The following is a 22,293-nucleotide window of genomic DNA, read 5'->3' as shown; positions in this document are numbered from 1 at the left end:
AATGGGCTGGGGGGCAGTATTTTATTGCGGATCTAACAAAAATGGGTTAAAGGAAGACGGCTTGGCAAAAACAAACCACTCAAGGATGTTTAATGAGGTGTAGGGTTTAATAATTTGTAAACGTTAGTTGAAAAAGAGTTCCACAATAACGTTGTCGAAAAGGTTTCGAAGGGTGTATTGATGAAAAGATATATATGGAGGCGCGGGTTTTTAAAACCTCATGAAGCATCGTATGAATAACACAGACACCACTTTTAACACAAAATTTATTAAAAAAGGCTCTGTATTTAGGAGAAAAGAGGATGTCCATGCGACCTTCTGGCTCATTTCCCAGACTAGAACGTACGATATATTATCGACAGCTTAAGGAAGAGGAAAATACGCCAAACAAGGCGTTTTTTCTAAGCGGTACCAACGTTTCGGAGCCCACTCGGTGCGGTCATCCGGGGTGACGGTGTATGACAACAAACAGCTGTTATATAGGGTGCCTTATGTTTTTTATTTTTACTTGCATGTTGCCCTAGCGCGTCAGGAGCCATGGGCGTAGATGTTGGGAAGGGCTCCCAGGGTCCGAGGCCTTCCCGGTTCCTTTGTAAGTGCCAAGACTCGAGGAGTATTCTTTTTTGAGTAATTGGTTTCGGTGGCAGTCACCAGCGCGCCGTCACAGTTAAACCGCTGATCAGCTCTTTCGCAGTGTTCGGCCAATGTACTGCGCTGTGTGTCCGGTTTGCGAACATCGTTTTTGTGTTGTAGGAGGCGTTCAGGGAAGTTGGTGGTCTCGTCAAGATAACTAGCTGGGTATTTCGCTCAAGCACTTTTGTAGACGACACCTTGGGCTTTTACTTTTGTCGGACGCTCTTTGTGACGGTGCATGATCCGTCCACTGGCTTGTGGGAGACGGCAATGCCTGCCCTCCGAAGAATGCGGATGTTTCAATCACTCCTTTGACGTAGGGAAGGGAAATATGTGTGGATCGGTGGGCGGAAAGGGGGGTGGGGAGACGGTGGTGGTGGGAAAGAGATTGTCGATCTGCGGCGTTAATAGAGCGGAATTTTTGGGTTGCTGCCCTATAGGAGGAGACGGCGTTTGACGCACTGTATGAAGTTCTGGTGTGTCCAGTTTTCGACCGATCACCGATTACGAAATATTGTCTTCCTTCCGGTTGTCTTCTGGTGACCATACCGTTGAAGCTCTGGGTAAGAGAGCTTAGATAAGAAAAGATTTGTGGGAATTCTGTTGGTAGGAATACAATTACAGTGAGCGGCCGGTATGGGTGGGTTTCCTGTACACCGGGACATTTAGTCGATCTGACTGTCTTTTTTTGCAAAACCTCAAGGAATGGTAAGGTGCCGTTCAGTTCGTTTTTCATGGTGAACTGAATGGTTCGTTTGTTCTGCTTTAGTTGCGACAGGAAATTGTCTGCTGTTGTTTCTTTGACGATACATAATTAGTCGTCGGGGTACCGGAGAAACACCTTCGCTTTGCGGGATATTTTCCGGAGTGGTCGTTTCAATTTTTCTCGTTACCAGATTCGCTCTGGTTACGGAAGTAGCAGCGCCCGTCTCTCTTCCACTCGTTTGCTTAAAATATTTCTGCTTGTAGCAAAAATATTTGCTCTGCGGGAAGAAACCCCAATAGGCGAGGGGATAGGTGCGACAACCAGCAATTTCCGCTTGAATGTACTCGTATTTGTTTAAACCAATCACATTAGTGGGACGTACAATAAAGTTACGGCCGCTTTCGCAAACATAGCAGCAGTCTTGCGTAATGCGCTCACTATGCTTGTTATAACTACCCAGCAGTCCACCGCTTTGGAGTTGTCTCACATGACAATGACCAATTCGAATAGGCGACACTGTGTTACGTAATGCTGTATGTAGAGCATACCCGTAGTTTTACGGAAATGTTGTGCTGAGCGGTTAAAAAAAAGGCCATGTGCAAATCCGGTAAAAAACAAACCGAGTGCGGATAGTGTGCTGCTGATGATGATGATGATTCCTATTGGTTTCCCCTTTGAATCGGGGTGATGACATGTCATCTTACCAAAAAGGACTAATATAACCATGTTTTACACTCTTGGTTTAATACTAGCGCTGCTTATGGCAGGCCCTAAGGCTTATTAGGCCCGAAATACTTTCTTTTCCCTGTTACAGGTGGTAACTGTCCTAGGCAATATTCCCCTCTCCGCTTTTCATCCACCAGCATTCTAATCTTCTTTTCGTCCCCTCGACAGCCTTGAAGTTAACTTCCTCACTGATACCCTTAAATCCTAGGGCTTCTGAAAGCCCAATATTCCCTTCATGTAGATTTGGATGGATACCCTCACATTCTAACACTATGTGCCGCATAGTTTCTGTTTCTTTTCCGCAGACCACACATACCCCATCATTTTGTGAATACTTCCCCACAAAACTCTTACTTCGCAGGCACCCTGCTCTAGCCTCAAAAAGCAAATCACTGCCCTGGGAATTATCGTAGAAATTTTCCTTTCTGATGTTCATCTCGAGCCGATGTGCTCGATGTGCTCGAGCCGAATTGTGGCGCCCTCTAAAGGTTGAACGGTAAATGAAGCAACTAAGGACGTTTCGTCATCTGCTGCAGCCTAAGTCATTACACTTCAGATTTGTTTCAAATTCCTGACTCGGATGCGTCATCCCTAACGTGACAAAGGATGTAATTTGGAAGGGAATTGAATGTCTTGTTTAAATATGTATTTTTTATTAAAGCATCGCTTGCTGCCGCACAAGCACTGGGACATTAAAATCTAATCTTTCGAATAAATAAACTTGTTTTTTTATACCAGAAAAAAAGTATAAATAAACGCCAAGTTACGATTTTGAAATTTGCGTAAGAAAGAACGTAAGGAAGAAAAACAAGCGTCTAGAGTGGGGACTAAACCCGCGCCTTTTGGAAGGCGTGGGCGTGTGAAAGGTTACCTTATTTAATTCTTAGCATATAGTTACTTACAAGGCAACGTGTGCCTCCAGGGTAAGTTCGGGATTCCACGCGACCTGAAAAGGACTCGCATCTGTACGAGCAACCTTGCGCATAACCAACCTGAAAAAAAATACTTGTTAGCAAACTTCCCGTAAGGAACGTTTTATCAAGAAAGAACAATGCAGCAAATTCGTTTAGCAAACAACGTATAAGCTGCTAGGACAAAACTCTTTAATGGAACAATTTTCTTACGGGAATAGGTTTACTCATTATTCCCTGAGTCATTATTTGAACCCCAAAAACCATATATTTTTTGAACAACATTGCTCAAACGGCGCTGACGGGCGTTTCCCAGTGCCGGTCGGAAAGTGGGACAGCTAGAAAAACGTTTTTCGACATACAATACTATTTTTTTTGGCTATAAAAGCATTAGAACTAAATATTTCAATCCTAATTTAGGTTGGTACAAAGCATTAGGTTCTCCTTATAATAGAATAATTTTTCTTCTAGCTAAGAAATCTTACAATAGGCTGCGTTTTCTTGTTTTTTGCCATAAATAAATTTGCCCTAATAAATTGACCTAAATAAAAATAATTAATACGCTTTCCTTAGGAGGCTAAATTATCTGTTTTCTTGAAAGTAGAATTTATAAGGGATTTTTGTAAGTCCTATAGCTAAAGCGCTCCACTTCGATTTTCACTTCCAACTTGTGCTCTGGAGTGTCTCTTTGCATTGCGCACTGGAAACTTGGCTTTAGATATAGCCTCAACCATTCAGATTTTTTTATCTGCATAATGCAGGTTGCGCAGTCTCTGCCCCTGTCATCGTGCAATTTAACAGTTGAGGATGAGGCGCAAATTTACTTGCTTGTCTATTCGCTGTTTCCGCAGCGCTGTTTGGTTTCCCCGGTCTCAACTTTAGTGGCATGGGCGACCGAACCATGCTACTTCGGGGTTAAGGTTGGTGTTGTAGGACGCCCCATCCTCGGAAACTCACACGGCGCCCACATCATGTTTCGTAGAAAACGTAGCATATTTAACAAATTTGCAGTTTTTATAAAGTAGTTACAGGCGGTGTTTAAAGGCAAACCAGGCCACTAGCATGCACTCCCAAGCCCCTCTAGCTCCGACATCTTCCTCATCGTCTCCCTGGCTATCTACCAATAACAGCCTTGCAGCAACAAATCACTGAGGCCGTTGAACACCTGATTCTTTTACAACATTTTTACAGTGCCGATTTTTGTGCTGTATAAATTTATTTGATAACTCCATTTATAGCGGACGTTTTATTGTATAACACGTTACTCAATGCTAATTGAAGTTGTGCAGTAAGATTTATTTGGCAGTGTGACCTATTTTTGATGCTCATCAGGAACTGCTTTTAAAATCCGCAGCCACGTTTAACTGTACTGTACTTTGTAGTATTTTATACATATTACGGAGCAATCGAAATAAGCACGCAAATAATTTTGCCGACATGCCATGAGAAAACAATTTTCGTGCATGATTAGTTATGAAAAGAATTCTTAAAAAATCTTTTCCAGAAGTTACTAACGAGCTACGTGTAACTAAAGAAGTTCTACATACAAAACCAACGCTGACAGAGATCATGTTTAGGAAAAAAACATCACTCTCACTCAAGAAATAAAAACCCACTTAAATCGCCCCTAGAAACTTGAAAAGACGGAATATTCGATCAGCATTTTTATAATTTATTTGTTTACTTAAACATAGTGTCAACACTCATTTAAGGGTCATTACATGGAAGGAATACAACAGACTAAAACCTACAACAGTTCACTTTCAATTAGCGAAAAAACAGCATGCTGATATCGAACATCACGATATCACCAATTAAAAAATTGCAAGGAGGAGCTCCCAAGAAATTAAGAACATCGAATGAGTTTCAAGGAACATACTTTCGAGGAACATAAGTCTCAAACCGGTTTCAGACACTTTAACATCGGTACACTCAGCAATTTGAGCCGTAAGATCATTCCAGTTTTCGATTATACCAGAAAAAAAACGAATAAGGACACATGTTTGGGCGGGCGGCATAGGGTTTGATTGCTGCATTATAGTTTAACCACTTGCTATGTCTACCAGGTGCTCGTATGTACATATTTTTATCAATGTTTATATGACTATGGAGGACCAGAAGTCATAATGTTCTCCTGTTCTCCTCTCGCCTGGTTGCTAGCAATTCAAGATTGCACGTGTTTAGCTTGTCGGTAACCGAATCAGTTTTTTTGTATTTTGAACATATGAAGCTGGCGGCGAGTCGTTGAATTCTCTCATGTTCAGCTTTCAGACCTTTTTTATGGGTTTCTTCAGACTACTCCGGCGTATTCCAGAACAAGAAGAATAAATGTTTTGCATGCCATTAGCTTGACGTCTTTCGTTGCGTTTAGTAGTTTTGCCCGAAGAAAACAAAGCTTTTTATACGCTACCGCGCCACATTTTTAATGTGGTTGCACCATCTGAGGTCAGCAGCAGTCACTGCAACGGAGTATCTGAAGATTGCGACCTTTCACAAAATAACATTTCCAATGGTGTTCTAGAAAGATAAAGCACTTTTCTTTCGGGTAAGGTGTGCAAATGTTGTTCGGGCAGAATACTTTCCTGGTTCCATTTTTTGACACCAAGCATAATTACCCTCGAGACACTGGTTATTTTGACCTGGTAACCTCCACTGGTAACTGGGCAATAAATTAAGCAGTCATCTGCAAAAAACTTCAACACCACTGGCGGCTGAACAGCTTTGGCAACATCATTCTAATGATGCAAAAAAAATACACCAGATAGGATTCCCAGAAACTCGATACTGAATTACTAACACGCACAACTTGCTTCCGTTCAGTTAATAATGCTTGTATTCATTCTAAAACATCATTAGCGATACCAACATTACGATGTTTATAAAGCGGTTTGCTATACGTCACCTTATCGAATGCTTTCCTAAAATCAACACAAATCACATCTGTTGTGCCGCTGCTCGTCTAAGGCTACTGAAAAGTCGTGGACCGTTTCGACTAGTAGTGCAACCGTCGAGCGGCCGCGCCTAGAGCTTTGCTGGTTTGCACAGAGTAACTTATTTGTTTCTTGAAAGCGCAGAGTGTGTTTCGCGATTACTTGTTCTATTTGATTGCAGCAGACAGATGTCAAGGAAACAGGGCGATAGATGTTCGGAAACAAGCGATTCCCGCTTTTGAACACGGCAATACCAACAGCGCAAAGCCAATCTTCTGGAACAGAATGAGTCCGCATTCGCAAGAATTTTTAAAAATAATTACTCGATAAAACGTCACCCACTCGGCGTATCGTTTTAGCAATGCGGTTGGTATCTCGTCAGGGCCACTGCCTTTCTTTGAATGCAATTTCAGCAGCTGATTAAACACACCTTCAGGGGTAACAGAACGAAGCTCCATGGAACATGCGTTGGAATGGCTTTCCATCTCGGCGACGTCATCTGCTATCAATCGCGCGTCTGTCCGAACATTGCTTGCAATTGTTATGGGGTCTATTCTTGATTTCTGTGCTCCCTCAAAACGCCAGAATGTCGTGGTGAGGATCTAATAAAGTTGCAGAGACTGCCATCGAAAAGGTTTCTTTTTGATTCTGATAGCTGTGTTCTGAGGCTTCTACGTGCGTGTGCGAGGTCATTTAGCTTCTTTGGCTGTTAGCATAAGCATTTTAGTTTTCGCTTTTGTGATATTCTCTCGAGTTAGGCATATATTTCGCTGCTTTCTTTTTAAAAACGACTTAGAAGAAATCTAGTAATGCTATTTGCAATAGTGCATTGAAATCTCTGCAACAATTGCTCAACTGTCTCGGACCGCGACGAGATTTAAAATTAGTCGACATATTGCTCTAGGTAATCCAAAACTGCAATACTATCCACTCTTTCATAATCTTTGACCGACACTTGTTGCTTTCCTGAGTTATTAGCATGATAGCATGACGAGGGCAGGATGTTCACTGAGACCATTGTGTGGTCTGATATGCTATCTTGACTTGATACACTAATTTCCGACTTTAGTACACCAGAAAATCAAATTCAATATAGACCTGGATTCAGGTGTTACACTCGTGTACTTTTTACCAATCTGTCTTCTTCGTGATAAAAAGTGTTTTCAAGTAATGTATTTGCATTGGCCTTATCAGTGTGGTGGCATGATAGAGCCGCCCAATACATGTGCCCAAAATTGAAGTCGCCGGTCAGTACTGCTCGGGTGTTACTGTTTACGTGAGTGCCGAGAAATTCGTTAACGTAGTTTAAAAATTGAGGTGGAAAAGCATACCAAACCCAAATTTCCATCCGCCATAACTTGACTACCAACGAAAAGAAAGACCTAGGGGAACCCGCCGGCTCTCCCGACATAATTAATAAACCGGCCGATAAGGGAGGCGCCATCGTAATCCTTGACTAAACCGACGATGTTAACGAGGCCAATAAGCAACTATCGGTATCGACGTTCTACAAAGCCCCACCCAATGATCCTACTCAAGTAATAAGCAAATCATCAAAGATAAACTAGTTGAGCTTGCTAAAAATAAAACAATAAATGAAACCACGGCTCGTCCAATGATACCCTTATAAGCCCAGTAGCCGGTAAATTCCATCTTCTCCCTAAAATTGACAAGGTGAACAACCCAGGGCGCCCCATTGTTTCTGGCATTGGCACTGTTACGGAAAACCTCTCTCGCTATGTCGATAATCTCATTTCCGATATTCCGCCCAGCTTTCCCTCCTTCATTAAGGATACACTGACTTTCTCTGAGACATCTCATACCCCCATGAAGATGGCATCACCGCTGTATCGCTTGCGTATGAACAGTCCTCGTGCGAAAAACCTATCGATTCGTCTCCTCTCCAAACTTTCCCTAGGATTATTTTTGAACTTAACAATTTTGAGTTGGATGGAGTTCGTTACGTGCAAGTCAGCGGAACGTCAATGGGAACCCTGAATCCGACGAAACTACGCCAATATCTTTATGGCTCACCTGGAATCAAACTTTCTTGACACTCAAAACTTCAAGCCACTGTGCAATAAAAGGTAAATATGACATATTCCTGATCTGGCAGCACGGTCACGCGGAGCTCCTAACCTTTATTGAGGCATTTAACCTAGCCAATCCTACTAATCCGCTGGCTCATTCCTATTCGGAACACAGTGCAAACTTTCTGGACGTCACCGTTACTACTTCCCAAGGTTGGCTTCAAACTAAACTGTATACAAAACCGACAGACACGCGCATCGTTTTCGGAGAATTTGCACGAACCAAGCCGAGTTTCACTCAAACTTTCGAGAACTCAATTCCACCATCCCGAATAAGAAATACCCGGAACAAGTTCTAGAAATAAGTTCTAGAAAGAAATATCCGGAACAACCCGGATCCTAGTAATAGGTCAAAACGTACGTGCAACACTTGGAGAACACTGAACAGGGATTTTATTAAACTCCTTCTTCAGTGCTCTCCAAGTGTTGGCCCCCAATTTTTGATGTGTATATATATATATGTATTAAATATACATATGTTATGTGTGTGTGCGTATTTGTGCTATAAACGTGGTGCTATACTGCAATTCTTGATGCAGTGCATTCTGCATCTGGAACCCAAATTTTATAGTTTTGTCTTTTATTTCGTGCTTTTATAGTGCGCCTAGAATGCGAGTGGTAGCCGAGCGTTGGAATAAATATTAGGGCGTCAATTTCCTAAAAGAAAGTCGCATAGCAGTCAATGAGCAGAAATATCTGCAGGTATATATAGGATTGTCAAACTATAGTATGGAGAATAACACTTCAAAGAATAGAATTACGGTTGCTAGCAATGAATAATAGAAATTTAACGCATAGCAACGCCACAAACAACTTTACTAACGCACTTTTGACCGATAAGTTAACTGCGCAAAAGTACCCCCTATAAGGATTACAAACCACATACCATGGTGGGAATTTCATTGCAAGAAGGAAGTGCCTCTGGTGGCCCTGGCCGAGGATGTGAAGGTGGGCGAGGAAGATCGCTTCCTGAAACAGAAAAGCAACGGTACCAAAATTGCATTTATAGACCGAAATTTGCAGCCGAAGAAGATACATATTTCGGCTACCTCGAAATATTGTTGGTTACATAAAAAAGCGGAAGAGTTTGGTATACTTCAAGTGATTTCACACCGGGATTTCATAATTTTAAATACTTAGGTCGACGCCGGGCTAAGAAGCGTGGTCCCGCACAACTCAGGTAATGTGCTCTTATCTCCTGAATGTATAACCCCTTTCATTTGTAGGGTATGAAGTGTTTCTAAAGAATACCCGGTGCATTAAAATATAGAAGAAAAAAGCACCCCTCAGCAACTGAACACTGCACTTACACAAAACTTCCCTCGACAAGTGATAAACTTTAAAGTATATGTGAGAGCCTGTGATACTCGGAATATATTAATTGCCCCTGCTTTACCGGTTTCCTACAGAACAGGCATTTAGTCTTTCATTTGTGGTAACGCGCCCAAGAAGGTACTTTTACATACCGAATACTTGTGGAATATATATTTACATACAATACATTTCATCATCATCATCATCACCAGCCTATCTACGCCCACTGCAGGGCAAAGGCCTCTCCCATGATTCTCCCATTATCTCGGTCCTGTGCCAACTGTGACCAATTTATCCCCGCAAACTTCTTGATCTCATCTGCCCATCTAACTTTGTGCCGCCCCCTGCAACGCTTGCCTTCTCTAGGGATCCACTCTGTTACCCTTAATGACCAGCGGTTATCTCGCCTTCGCATTACATGCCCTGCCCACGTCCATTTCTTCTTCTTAATTTCTACTAATATGTCTTTAACACCAGTTTGCTCCCTGACCCACTCTGCTCTCTTCTTGTCCCTTAATGTTACACCTATCATTTTCCGCTCCATTGCCCGCTGAGTCGTTCTCAATTTAAGTTGAACCCTCTTAGTGAGCCTACATTTATTGATATATAAATTGTCCAATTTATTTATAAAGCCATGTTATTTCAGACATCCGAATGTTGTAGTTCATGTTTGCCCATATTTGTTATAGAATATGCTTTGTGGCTCTCTAAGTAGACATCCGGCAGCTTTCCATAGATAAAAGGCATGCATGTGCTTAAAAGGCACATGGTCACTCCCACTTTTTAGAAGTAGAGGTTAACCATGAAGTAGAAAGCACCAATTTCAAAACCTGCCAATGATGTCGTTAGTATTGTTAGTATTGTGCGTGTCTAATGAACCGGGGCACTTGATAAGAAAACCAATGTTATCTGCTTCCGAGGAGGGCATGACGTCTAGGAGCGCAATGACGACGTGTTGGAGAGGAATGCTTTTTCAGCCTATTGAGGATTACAAAGTGCACTAAGTTGATGGCAAAGTTAGTTAGACTTACACAAATGTTTTTCATGAACTAATTTGTATTGTTTTGAGCAAAGCTAGGGCCAAGAGGAACGATCGACGGAAGTGATATTATTGAATGAACAACAGAACCTCAGACTAACAAAAAAACGCGTGCAGCGTACTTCACCTGACACTCAACATGCAATGCAAAAAATTTGGCTAATTTATTTAAGTCTTGGTTTCACTTGGAAAAACATGTATCTATCAGTAATTAGTGTACCATTCATTCAAAGCACGTCTTTTTGCCATGTTGTAATTCGGCTTCCGGCGTTTTCCGAACCAAGCGGGTTGTTTGGGCGATATTCGCGATGTTGCCAGACTCCGCGTGCTGACGACGGAGCAAGGCTTAACCTGCTGTCTAACCCTTAAAAAGACCACCTGGGCTCGCCCTCATTCCAGCCGAAGCTAGCATGCACGTGGGGAGTTACAGGCGGAAGCGCGCACAAGCTCGTTGGAGGGCATTTGCCTCGCCGTAAACGGTGGCGGTAGCGTGTCAACACGGGCGTCCACTAGATTGGTCCGGTAGGTAACGTGAAGCGTTTCCTATGATACATAAATAGAATAAAAAGTTAGAGATCGAAGGGCTAGCCGGGATTCAAGGAAAAGAGACAGTGCTGTCGAAAGCAGAGAAGAGAAGGTCTTCAACACAGGCGACAAAGCGCCTGCCCAAAGAGGGTAAGATGCGACCACACGCGGAGAACACGCCGCTAGGAAGGTAACGCTACGGCAGGGACAACCAGTTTGGTCCTGAAAATTGACAGCACGCAGAACCCTCTTCTTAGGGCTCCGCTCAGGGGCTTGTGCCGTGGTAACGCCCGTGGCCGGAAGGCTTCGCACAAAGTTAAAGTAGAAAACAAAAGCACCAAACCTGGCAATTCACTTCACGTTCTTGAAAAGGTGTAAGGATTAGGGGTTGTTTTTGCACACGTAACGAATGATATGAACCAACTATGTTGCTTATAGAGCATCTTTTATTACACACAATTGCGTTTTGGCCCATAAGGTCATCACTTTAAATCAAGAAAATTAAAAAAAATGTGCTACGATATTTGTAAAAGCCGACTTCACCACTTCATTGTGATAGGGCGGTCGTTTGAAAGTTTCTGCATTCCAGGAGCAAAGAAGCACATAGGAAAGCCAAGTGCGGTAAGGCCTAACAAAGGCATTGAGTTCAAAATGTCGCGAGGTAAATTAAACCAGATTACACAGGGAAGATGACTTAGCCCATTCTGACCGCCACAACTAGTTGAAAACTGTGTTATTCTGGACAAAACTACTATTCTTACTAATGGCTTTGGTTTAGAAGCCCCTGTCGGGGACCAGACAAAGTCATTCTTGAGTCCTTTGAACAATACAGTAGTCCCCATAATTTATTGTCGCTTAATTAAAATCCTTGTGCCATTGCAAGTGTTTTGCTGGTACTGGTTATTTTAGATCCATTCCACGGGAAGAAATTGTTTAATACGTCGAAGCTGGAGCCCAATATGAGGCACAACTTCAAGTTTTGCTGTGGAAGCAGCATCAATGTTATCGTCCTTACTCGACAAAATTAAGAGTTTTCAATCGCAAAGACACTATTGTGTTTTCGTACTGATGTCGGCGCCATGGCAAATGATGCAGCCGTGGTAGATAAAGTGGCAGACCAGTTGCGGCTAGCTTCAGCGTATACATCTTTTTCATTTGGGTGCTCTAAATAACCTCATGTTGCTGCACACAGCGTTAATTATGTAGGCGTTGTGGTGAACGCTTCACCGTTTCATTTTATTGATAAGTCACAACTAGCATGGCAACCCACGTCGTACGCCCAACTTTGGGATGAAAGCCTAGATTCTGATCATTATAGAGACGTGTTGTGGAATGATCAATAGGATGTTGTTGTCTTCTTGCTTAATGGAATGCTCTATTCATTGAAAAAATCTTCCCATCCTCGCGGATATTCTACTAGCGGGGGTAAACTGTATACCTAAAAAAGAGAGGTACAACCTTGCAAAAAATCACGACATTCTCAAGTGCATCCTTGTTGTAAATTATTGACTTCCATTAGTCACCTGGCTGATTTTTGCCGGGTTGAAGTAATAAAATGTGCTTAGGAAAAACATTTTTATAGCCACCTCACATCTACCCAATAACCTGATCACAAAACTGCCCTTTGCTCTAGGAAGTGCTCCCGCCAAGATGGGAGGAACATTGAATAGCATCCTTTGCCTTTTTTAGTTTTGTTCACCACGCTTTGCTAGCTGTAGGGCGGGTTCATTTTTTACCGTATGTTCCCAAACTATGAGCGACCGGCAACGAATGTGAAGTGTCTATTTATTTTCCTTCGAGCCGCACATTACCACAGTTTATGCATGAACCCTTTTGGACAATGCAGCCTTCTAACGGTCGGGCAAGTTTGCGCAAGCTCATTCGATTGACTATCATTTACCCAAAAAACAAGCCGTGAATAAATTTCCCCTTCCATCGTACGAGATTTTTTTAAAGGAAATTCTGGTTCGTGTGCTGTTAACGTCTCTGGTTTATATCAAACCCCCCCAGAAAATCGTCCAGCACTTTACTGGCCATCTGAGGAAAGATGTTCCGTTTTCGTATAGTTGTGACGAGCTCAGTGCTTATGTATTGCAACTGAGTGTCTCATTAAATGTTGTTCATTTCTACATTGCTTCAGTAGAAAAAACTTCGCAGTGGCCCAATTAGCCACAGTGTAGGTGTCGCCCTTCCTCCAAGCAAGAGCGCTGAAGACCCGGTTTCCTGATGGCTGCTTTCCCTAAAAGAATCTCCAGGTCCCTAAAAGAATCTCCAGGCCGTCACAAACTTTTCGAGTCGCGCATAAATTAGGTTGTTTCCACTAGGGCGCTAAATGCTTAGCTTGGGAATCAATATTATTGTCTTCGTGTCCCTTGATTGGGTCTGGATGGGTATGTTTTCTTCTATGTACACGCACCTTCATATCGGTGTCGGGCTGTACCACCGCGGGCATTGCGCAGAATAAAAAGCCTCCCTTTCCAGTCGCCTTTATGGATCGATCGAATGAAATGCACTGTATTTGAAGAATGTCACGTAGTGGTATATATATATATATATATATATATATATATATATATATATATATATATATAGTAAGGAAAATGAGGGGCTCGTTGAGGAAATACAGAAAGATAGATCGACAGTCTACAACGCAAAGGAGGCATAAGGGTGTGGTTAGGCTCTTTTTTGTTTACTATGGTTAATGAAGTTAACATTTTTTCAGATATACGGAAGAAAGAAATAAAAACACGCGCCTATAGTGGGGACCGACCCCCGATTTTCGATTAGATCTCGATTAGACCTTGATCTCGAATGCCGAATTGGTAAGGTATCCGAGATCTTTCTGTTCAACTGATGCCGGTGACGTCTTGTTAAACACGTTATGGTCGCCAGCGCTTTCCTCTCTGGGGACAGAATTCTTTGTTTAAAGCTGATGTCCACACCTGTCAGTGCTCCTCTACGAGATATAAACTGTAAGCCGTCAGCTATAGGCGATGCGTGTTATCTGTTTGCTAACCTGGATCCTAAATATTTCGGTTCTGACCTATTTTTCTACAGATTGACATGGTGCGGTTAAGTGTAGGCTAGAAATGTTTTGAGAAGACACACGTTTCTCTTTAGTGCTTAATTTCATAAGAACTCAGACAAAATATATAGTATTTAATAACTTCTGCCCAGAGAGACTAATATTGGAAGTATCTCTCGCGAGGCGCACGCTAATTTGTTTTTTGTATTTTCCTCTGAACCATTTTTTTATGAGTAGGCCAACGCAAAGCTTAATGTGAGTCTTGAAGTTTCAGTATTGCCCACCACTGCCTGAAGAATTATCCACACACTATATGACTATTTCAGGCACGCCTATCGACCTCACAAAAATAAATTCCCAGGGATGTGGTTTATTGTGGACAAAAGAAAGATTCTCCTAATAAAAAGTGTGATAATGTATATAAGAACCCAGCTGTTTGAAAGTGGCCGTACTCTCACTCTGCACTTACAGCGCTGCCTTATACAGTGGCGAGATATATACCTGGTTATGGTGTGATCAACTGGATACTAATAATTTAACGAAACCACATCATTGGGTGCGCTTTAGTTCCTTCCGTATTTCAGTGTAAGACAACTATGCTAAAGCATACGATTCCCGGTGCACTTGAAGAATAGGCATGGGACTACAAGAAAACCTTGTGCAAACAGCGTGCTGTTGGCGTTAAGGATTAAGGGCCTTATTCTGGTAAACACCTTTAAAATAAGTACTCTCAGGCTCGTTCAAGCCATTATTCAAAAGTACATAGTATTTCCCTACCGGCAGGGAGTTTTGGGGGATTATTTACAAAGCACCTTTGAGTAAAAACCCTTCCAAGTACGAATCGCAGTAAACTGAGATAATTGGCAAAGTTCGCATTAGAGGTACAAGGCTCGACTAACACCAAAGCTTGCAGCCCTCTGCTGTCGTCGCAGACCCGGCTGTTGCAGCTCACATGAATTTGCTAACCTGCCCCGAAAGTCCACGATGACTGGCAGGCCCGGATCGTTTTGTCTGAAGGCCTTCACATCTTTCTGAAAGAGAAACGTGTTAGTACGCGCTAGAACCCGCGGCAACCGGCATCGGAAAATCTCCTTCGGCAGTGTGAGATCGGCGTCTCTGCTCCCAACTTCATTCGTGCTCCTGCGCGAACTGAAGAGGAGAACAGCACGCTTAGTTGGCACCATGTATATCTTCCTAGAGAAGCCAGTCCCGAGATAGACAGGACAGAGTTTGCTGGTGGCACCGTCGTTTCGGCACGGGTGCTAGCCGCTGCACTCAACCTTGCTCGTTTCCGGGAAACGCTCCGGCCAGTCGTTAACAGCGGCTTAAGACATCGGCCCTCCACCCAGCAGCCTGTTCTTCGTAGTCGACCGCGGAAGCAACTCGCGCCTGGTAGTCGACACGGGAGCCGAAAACGTATTGTCCCAGAACCCCAAAGATCGCCGACGTAGCAAGAACATATCGTCGCTGCAGGCGGTAAATAACACTGCCATCGCTACGTACAGCTTCCGCTCGCTCGCTGAAACTAGACGCCGGGCTCATTCGCCTTGTTTCTCTGCGTCTTCGTGGTAGCGGACGATAATTTCGCCATACTCGGAGCAGACTTTCTCAGCCCCTTCAACGTGGATGTGAGTTTACGTGACCGTTGCCTCAATGATAACATCCCTCAAAGTACGTGGCTTGGAGTCAAACAACGCCTCATCTGGCAGATGCCCGTTCCGGCCAGTATCTGCCTACCACCACATTCTGGGCGAATTACCTTCCCTCACCAAGCCACGCAAAACGGAACAGCCGGGCAAACATACGTTACTCACCACATGGTCACTACCGGGCCGCCAGTCACCGCCCGGCCACGACGGCTGTCCATCAATAGGCTTCAAGCTGCACGCCGTGAGTTCCGGCAGCTGGTAATCATTCGCACTTCGTCTAGCAACCATTCATTGCAGCTGAACATGCTGCCTAAAGGCGACTGGGAGGACTGGCGCCCGTGCAATGACTACAGAGCCTTTGACGCATCGACAACGCTGCACCAGTATCCTCTGCCACACATTCACGATTTTAGCGCGTGGTTGGCAGGCACAAAAATATACAGCACGATCGACCTCATAGTGGCATACCACCATATCCCTTTTGAACAGGAGGACATACCAAAAAGAGCCATAACAACTATATTCAGCGTGATTGAGTTTTTTCGTATGCCCTACGGCTTAAAAATGATGCACAGACCTTTCAAAGCTTCATGGAGGAGGTCACGCGGGTCTTCCTTTCATATTTGTCTACCTGGATGACATGTTGGTCGCGAGTAGAACTCCTAGCGAGCACGAACACCACCTCCGCCAGCTCTTTCAGCGTCTTGATGAGCACGGTCTGCTGTTGAAACCTCAAAAGTGCGCGTTTGGTGTCGAGGCTCTCAACTTCCTCGACCACCACATCACTTCTGAGGACATTATGCCATTGGAATCAAGGTAGAATCCGTCAAGAAATTTTGTGCTTCAACATCTTTCCGCAGGCTGAGAGAATCCCTGGGGCACTTAAACATCTACCGGTGGTTCATTCCGTCCTGTGCTCGAGTACTCGAGACTTTCACCGTCCTGCTCCTACCGAGACGACCAAAACGCACTAGAATTTTGTTGGTCTGGCGAGCACCGAAACACTCTGCAGAAAGCTAAGGACGAGCTGCTCACGGCTACCCTTCTCATTCATCCACTGCCTGAAGCTCCTTCACGCCTCATGGTGGACGCCTTCTTCACATCGGTCGCGGAAGTGCGGCCGAACAGGAGGGGGCACAGTGGAAGCCTGTGGGCTTCTTTTCGAAACGCCTGAAGCCTGCCGAAGTACGCTACAGCACTTTTGGAAGGAAGATGCTCGCAATCTATTGTTCCATTAAGCATTTCCGCTACTTCCTCCAAGGTCGTGAGTTCTACATCTTGACAGACCACAAGTCCCTCACCCACGTTTCATCAACAACAGTTCCTCCTATTTTGAACGGGATATTCGTCAGCTCTCTTTCATCCCCGAGTTTTATACAGACATCCACCATGTTCCCCGGGTCGAAAACAAATCAGCCGAAGCCTTTTCTCGCGTCAGCGCTTCCCACAGGAAAATCCTGGACTTCGAGGCGATAGCCGCGGCTCAGCGGGAGGACACTGGGTTGACGGCTAAAGGTGGGGGATCTTCACTCGTGCTTTCAGAGGTCGCACTTCCTTACGTCCAGGGAACAATAACCTGCGAAACCTCCCAGGTAACCCCGAGAATTTTCGTCCCACCTCATTTTCGCCGAGTGGTATTCAACACTTTCTCCTCCATCAGCCAGAAAGCTGTCCGCGCCACCTATCGGCTGCTAACAGAAGGCTTCGTTTGTCCCGGAGTGAACGCGGAAGTGCGACGTTGGGATCAGGCATGTGAAACGTGTCAGCAAGTGAACGTGTACTGCCAGTTGGGCTTGTTGGTAGATTAATAATGGTAAAAGCGCTACTTGAAAACAACGACTAAGGAAGAAAGACAACTCGAAGCGCTACTATCAACTGAATTTTATTGTGAAAATCGAACGTACATATATACTAGGAAAAACGAACAAGAATCTGCGTCACCACCAACACATTGATAGCAACAATACATTTCAACCATTCATACATACATCACTGAGTTCGTTTTCAAGTAGCGTTTTTACAATCATGAAGTGAAGGTGACTCGCTACACTCGTGCTGCACTACAGGAATTATGGACTCCTGAGTAGAGGTTTGACCACGTAAACCTCCACCTGGTGGGACTGCTACTGCCCTGGCAAGGTTTTAGGTACCTGCTCACATGCATCGACAGATAGAGCTGATGGCTCGAAGCTATACTAATTGCGGATATATCAGCTGAGACCGCCGCGTAGGCTTTTATTCAGACATGGTTGTCCCACTTTGGCTGCCCGCCCGCATATCAACTGACCGGAGACAGCAGTTCTAGAGCAAAACTTTTTTCCCCGCTTGCGACCCTCCTCGGAACGAGGCTGCAGCATACAACCGCCTAACACCCCGCCAGCAACGGAATGGTTGACCGATTGTACAGGGAACTGAAAGCTGCACTTCAGCGAACCTCGATCGGCTGTGCTGGCTGGAGAAGCTTCTGCTCGTTCTTCTTGGCCTACTCTCAATGGTGAAAGAAAACATCGGCTTCAGCGCAGCGGAAATGCTGTATGGCTCAACAGGGCGCCTCTCGGAAGACTTCTTCTCCGACCAGACACTTTCCGCCCAGCAGCCTCCGACCACATCAGGAAGCTGCGTGCATTGCTTGCGCAACTCATGCCAACAGCACCTCGCATCATCCGCCACAGAATGTTTTCTCGTTTCCCGCAACGAAGCCTCCCCTAACTCTGCCATAAGACGGTCCTTTCAAAGTTTTCGTACGTAATATTAAGACCATCACAATCGACGTGCGGGGCAAACGAGAAGTCAACGCCGTCGACCGCGCTAAATCAGTTCCTGTTGAGGTTTCTGTTAATGCAGCCTCTCACGTAAGTTTTCAGTGATAACCAGTGGACTCTGACCTTCCGCCATTCAACCGGTAACAGCTGCCTTTCTTTATATGCTCCGCAATATAGGGGGAGGGGGAGCCTCTGCAGCGGAAGCCGTTCGGAACTCCAGAGCAAACGGCTCTAGCGAGACGGGGCTTTTTCTTTATCTCCGGTCTGCCGCCGGATCGTCGACAGTGCGCCTTTTGTGGGGGTCATTCCCCCGTTTTATTCAAAGGTCGCCTTTCGGGGGAAAGCTTAACTGGTTGTCCGACCGACTCCTGGCATTAGTCCTGGCGCCGTTGCCATCTGGTCGCTTGGGGGGCCTTTTTCCTGTCTTTTTTGACAGACGCGGGAGTTCCCCTTCGTTCCCTCATCGAAGCACGCTCTCGGCTTTCGCATTGCTTGAAAATAAATAGTCTTTTCTTGAAACTGCAGACCATCTTCAACTCTGCTTTCTCACCTCCTTCAGCAGCCGACATTCCGGGCTGCTACAAGCAAACGCTCACGGCGTGCGCAGAAAAAAAACATAATACATACCACCTAAATTGGCGAGAACTGCAAAACCTAGCATCTTCAAAGGCATTACTCAGGAATAATTTGACCTTAAGGACGATTCAAACTTAAACTGTTTGTCTCATTGACTGTGTGAACAAGGTCACCCAGCAAATATGACACGGCATTTAACTCAATCGACACGTCTGTACAAGAATGAAAATATTTATGGTGGCTTTCTGGCTAGAATACTTTTAGCTAATAATTAAAAAAAGGACAACACATTTATCTTTGAAAACAAACCCAGGGCTGTCCATTTATCTCTGAAGAATACTATGTGTTTACACCAGATATCAATATACTATACTTACAACTTTACTGTTAACCTGTAATTTTAAAATATAAATGCGATTGGCCGCAATGCTAGAGCCGTGTGATCGGCTACTTGCCCTATGTACTTTTATGCAGTTTTAATAAACAATACTTACAGCGTTTTTAAGGCAACAATACTTCATTTTGTGTTCAGGATTTGACAGCAGAAGGATACTTTCTAACATGTGCACCTTCACTATGAAGTGTGTAAGACAAGTCAAAGAAACTCCGCAAAAATGTTGAGTCATGGTAGCCGCCTCTACAATACATTTTTTTCAAGAACACTAATTTATAGTGAGTGATACACAGCATTTTCGAAAACCTAATTATTTGTGGTGTTTCATTACGATGTGTTGACTCATAAGCCTCCACGACCTCCTGAAGGTCGGAATACACATCCTTCCTGCGAAATGTTAGCTGTTCACATTTTCCTAAGAAAACTTTAACAAAATTGTTAACGTCATGTAAAAAAATGAATCCTGAAGTAATGCTTAACTCCGAAAAGTCATACTGCCGATGGAGTGGAGGTTTGCTGAAGTACTGTACCTGCGTCACAGTCATCTGCAAATTTTGGCTGCTTTGCCTAACGACATACCTTTAGAACGTACCGTAAGTGATTTTAAAAGGAAGAGCAACGTTTGATGAGATGAAGTGTGCGAGCGAAAACTCAAACACAGAAGACCTCGCGATAGACATACACCATCATAGTCGTTTGCCGCTTTCCTCGAAATAATTATTTTACTGATTTTTTTCTGTACCCCAATCGTGCAAAGCGATGGCTGTGAATACGTATTGATGGGAAGAAGTTGTTGTCAAGGCACTATGGACATTTTGGTCCACTCCATTCTATACGTAAGGTGGAAAATTCGACCTACTATCTCGTGTACATGAAACAAGTTAGCAGTTGCCCAATAGCCGGACTTCGGCATCCATGAAACGACCAAGCTACTCAAATGTCCTTTGACCTAACTGCCGCATTGTCTGGTCGGGGATGAATAAAGTAGCCTTAAGATTTAAGAAAGGAAACTTCTAACAAACACAAGTATAATAATTATGTTCAAGATTATGCGCAAGGCGATGCTATTGGTAATGAACAATGGGTATTGATTCAGAGATTGAGAATATTTTGAGATTTTGAGGAACATGAGGAGAAATTGTCATGAAATGCAGAGCTCCTGAGGCCCTCTTCTGTGTGCGTTCTACCCATTGCTCGAGAAAGATGTGCGACGGTTCCAAAAAGCATGAGAATTAGTTTGATCCGTAGGGCACAACTGTTGGATACCACTTGTCAGCTACAAAAGGGGTGTCTTTTGGCCTTAAAGACTTATTTCTGTAACAAAAACAGAAGTGGGATTTTTTGAACCTGCTTTGGTGGCTCAAGCTCTCCAAAAAATGTCTGTATATGGTTAGTCGACACAATATGAATGTAGTTTTATCGATACCTAGTAGATTTAAAGCATTTAAAAGAGTCTGGTGGTGTCGTCTAGAAATACAAAGGCAAAAATTACTCCTGCAGCTATTACAGACATAACACAACAAAAAAAACATTTACACATTTTTCAATTTTATTCTTCTTACCGAATAAAGACCTCAGCAAGAACAGAAATCTCTTTGTACATTTTTATTGACGACAGGCGTTTCTCACATACCGCCTTCTGTACACACATAAATGCAATGGCAAAATTACTCCTGCAGCCATTACAGCCATGACACAACCAAAGAAACATTTGCACATTTTTTCAATTTTATTCTTCTTACCGAATAAAGACCTCAGCAAGAACACCACTCTCTCGGGTTTTTTGTTGACGACACGTGTTTCTCACATACCCCCTTCTGTATTTTTTCCAATTACCTTTCCAGTCATCGCACAATTTTGCGGGAGTTCTGACCTCATCAGCATGAAGTACATAATAAAGAATACGCCGACCACCAGAGAAAATAAAACAATGACATTTCGGCCCCCCGAACGGGACTGTGAACAAGGCTCCCGTTCGGGGTGCCGAAACGTCATTGTTTTATTTTCTCTGGTGGTCGGCGTATTCTATATTATGTACTTCAGTGTCATTCCCGACCAGACCAGCGTCCGTCGAAGCCTCGATCTCATAAGCATGCTAAGTTGGACCCGACAATCGGTCAAAGTATGTTGTAAAATGCGGCAGAAGAAATGTAAGTACACAAACGGAGACCAGCAACATTGCGCTGTTAAACATTTTGCCTTTCGTTAATTATTTTACTTGCTAAAACAGTGAAAGAAGAGCTAGGCTCGTTGCTACTTAACTTAGTTCACGCGGTATTTTTCTGCCCGCTTTGCTGATATAACGATAAAAAGTATACGTAAATAATAGTGCCACTGCACATACTGTTTTTATTTTAACTGCCAGCTTCCGATTTGGCAGTCTTGTGTTACCTAACAGAGAACAGATAATCGTTTTTATCAAATGCACTTAGCAATTCGACATGGCTTTCTCACTTCGGCCGTTCACCACGAGATCATCCACCCAGGCGTCGAAGTTTTTCAAGATACCCCTGTACACTAACAGACAACCATTTCTACATCTCAATAAATGCGCTGACCATTTCAAAGCCAGACAAAGATTTTTCGTGGTGTCATGTTTGTTTCCTTGATCATTTCTAATATATATTTTCCGCGATGAGGTTCATGCGGAAAGAGCTAAAAACAGCCCTGGCAAATTGGTGGGGCATTGAGAAAAGGACGACTTCTTGGGCTTCTTAATCGTTCAGTGCATGGAATTTGTTTGTGAGAAAAACTGGCAAAAATAACAGCCGTGTTGTTGTATTCGAATTTGTGTGACCCATGGTTTCTCTGGTTATTTTACTCACAGCTTGGGAGCTTTAACCCTTAAAGGCTCATTATATGAGTCAAAATAAAGCTATTCAATGCTAAAACCTCATTCGTATATTAAGGTGTAAATATGTAACTTTTCTGGAAAACATGCGCGCAAACGTTCTCAAATCTAACAACACCTCAAATATCCACGGCGTGTATTGTCCAATTTTGTTTGAGACAC

At 43.7% G+C, this 22,293-nt stretch overlaps 1 protein-coding gene across 1 annotated transcript in view; it reads right to left on the bottom strand.

Annotated features, from left to right (window-relative positions):
* The window catches only part of LOC144142226 (uncharacterized), a 79,412-nt gene that overhangs the window by 15,718 nt on the left and 41,401 nt on the right, over positions 1 to 22,293 (bottom strand). The window contains exons 5-6 of the mRNA XM_077673586.1: positions 8,883 to 8,965; positions 2,968 to 3,057 (exon numbers count right to left, since the gene is read on the bottom strand). Of these exons, the coding sequence (XP_077529712.1) occupies positions 2,968 to 3,057; positions 8,883 to 8,965 (173 nt within the window). The remainder of the gene's footprint in view (positions 1 to 2,967; positions 3,058 to 8,882; positions 8,966 to 22,293) is intronic.

This window comes from Haemaphysalis longicornis, unplaced genomic scaffold (assembly GCF_048455015.1).
Source record: "Haemaphysalis longicornis isolate Haplotype H1 unplaced genomic scaffold, Haemaphysalis longicornis Haplotype H1 scaffold_6, whole genome shotgun sequence".
Lineage (NCBI taxonomy): Eukaryota > Metazoa > Arthropoda > Arachnida > Ixodida > Ixodidae > Haemaphysalis > Haemaphysalis longicornis.
This window is presented reverse-complemented; position numbering and strand designations above follow the sequence as displayed.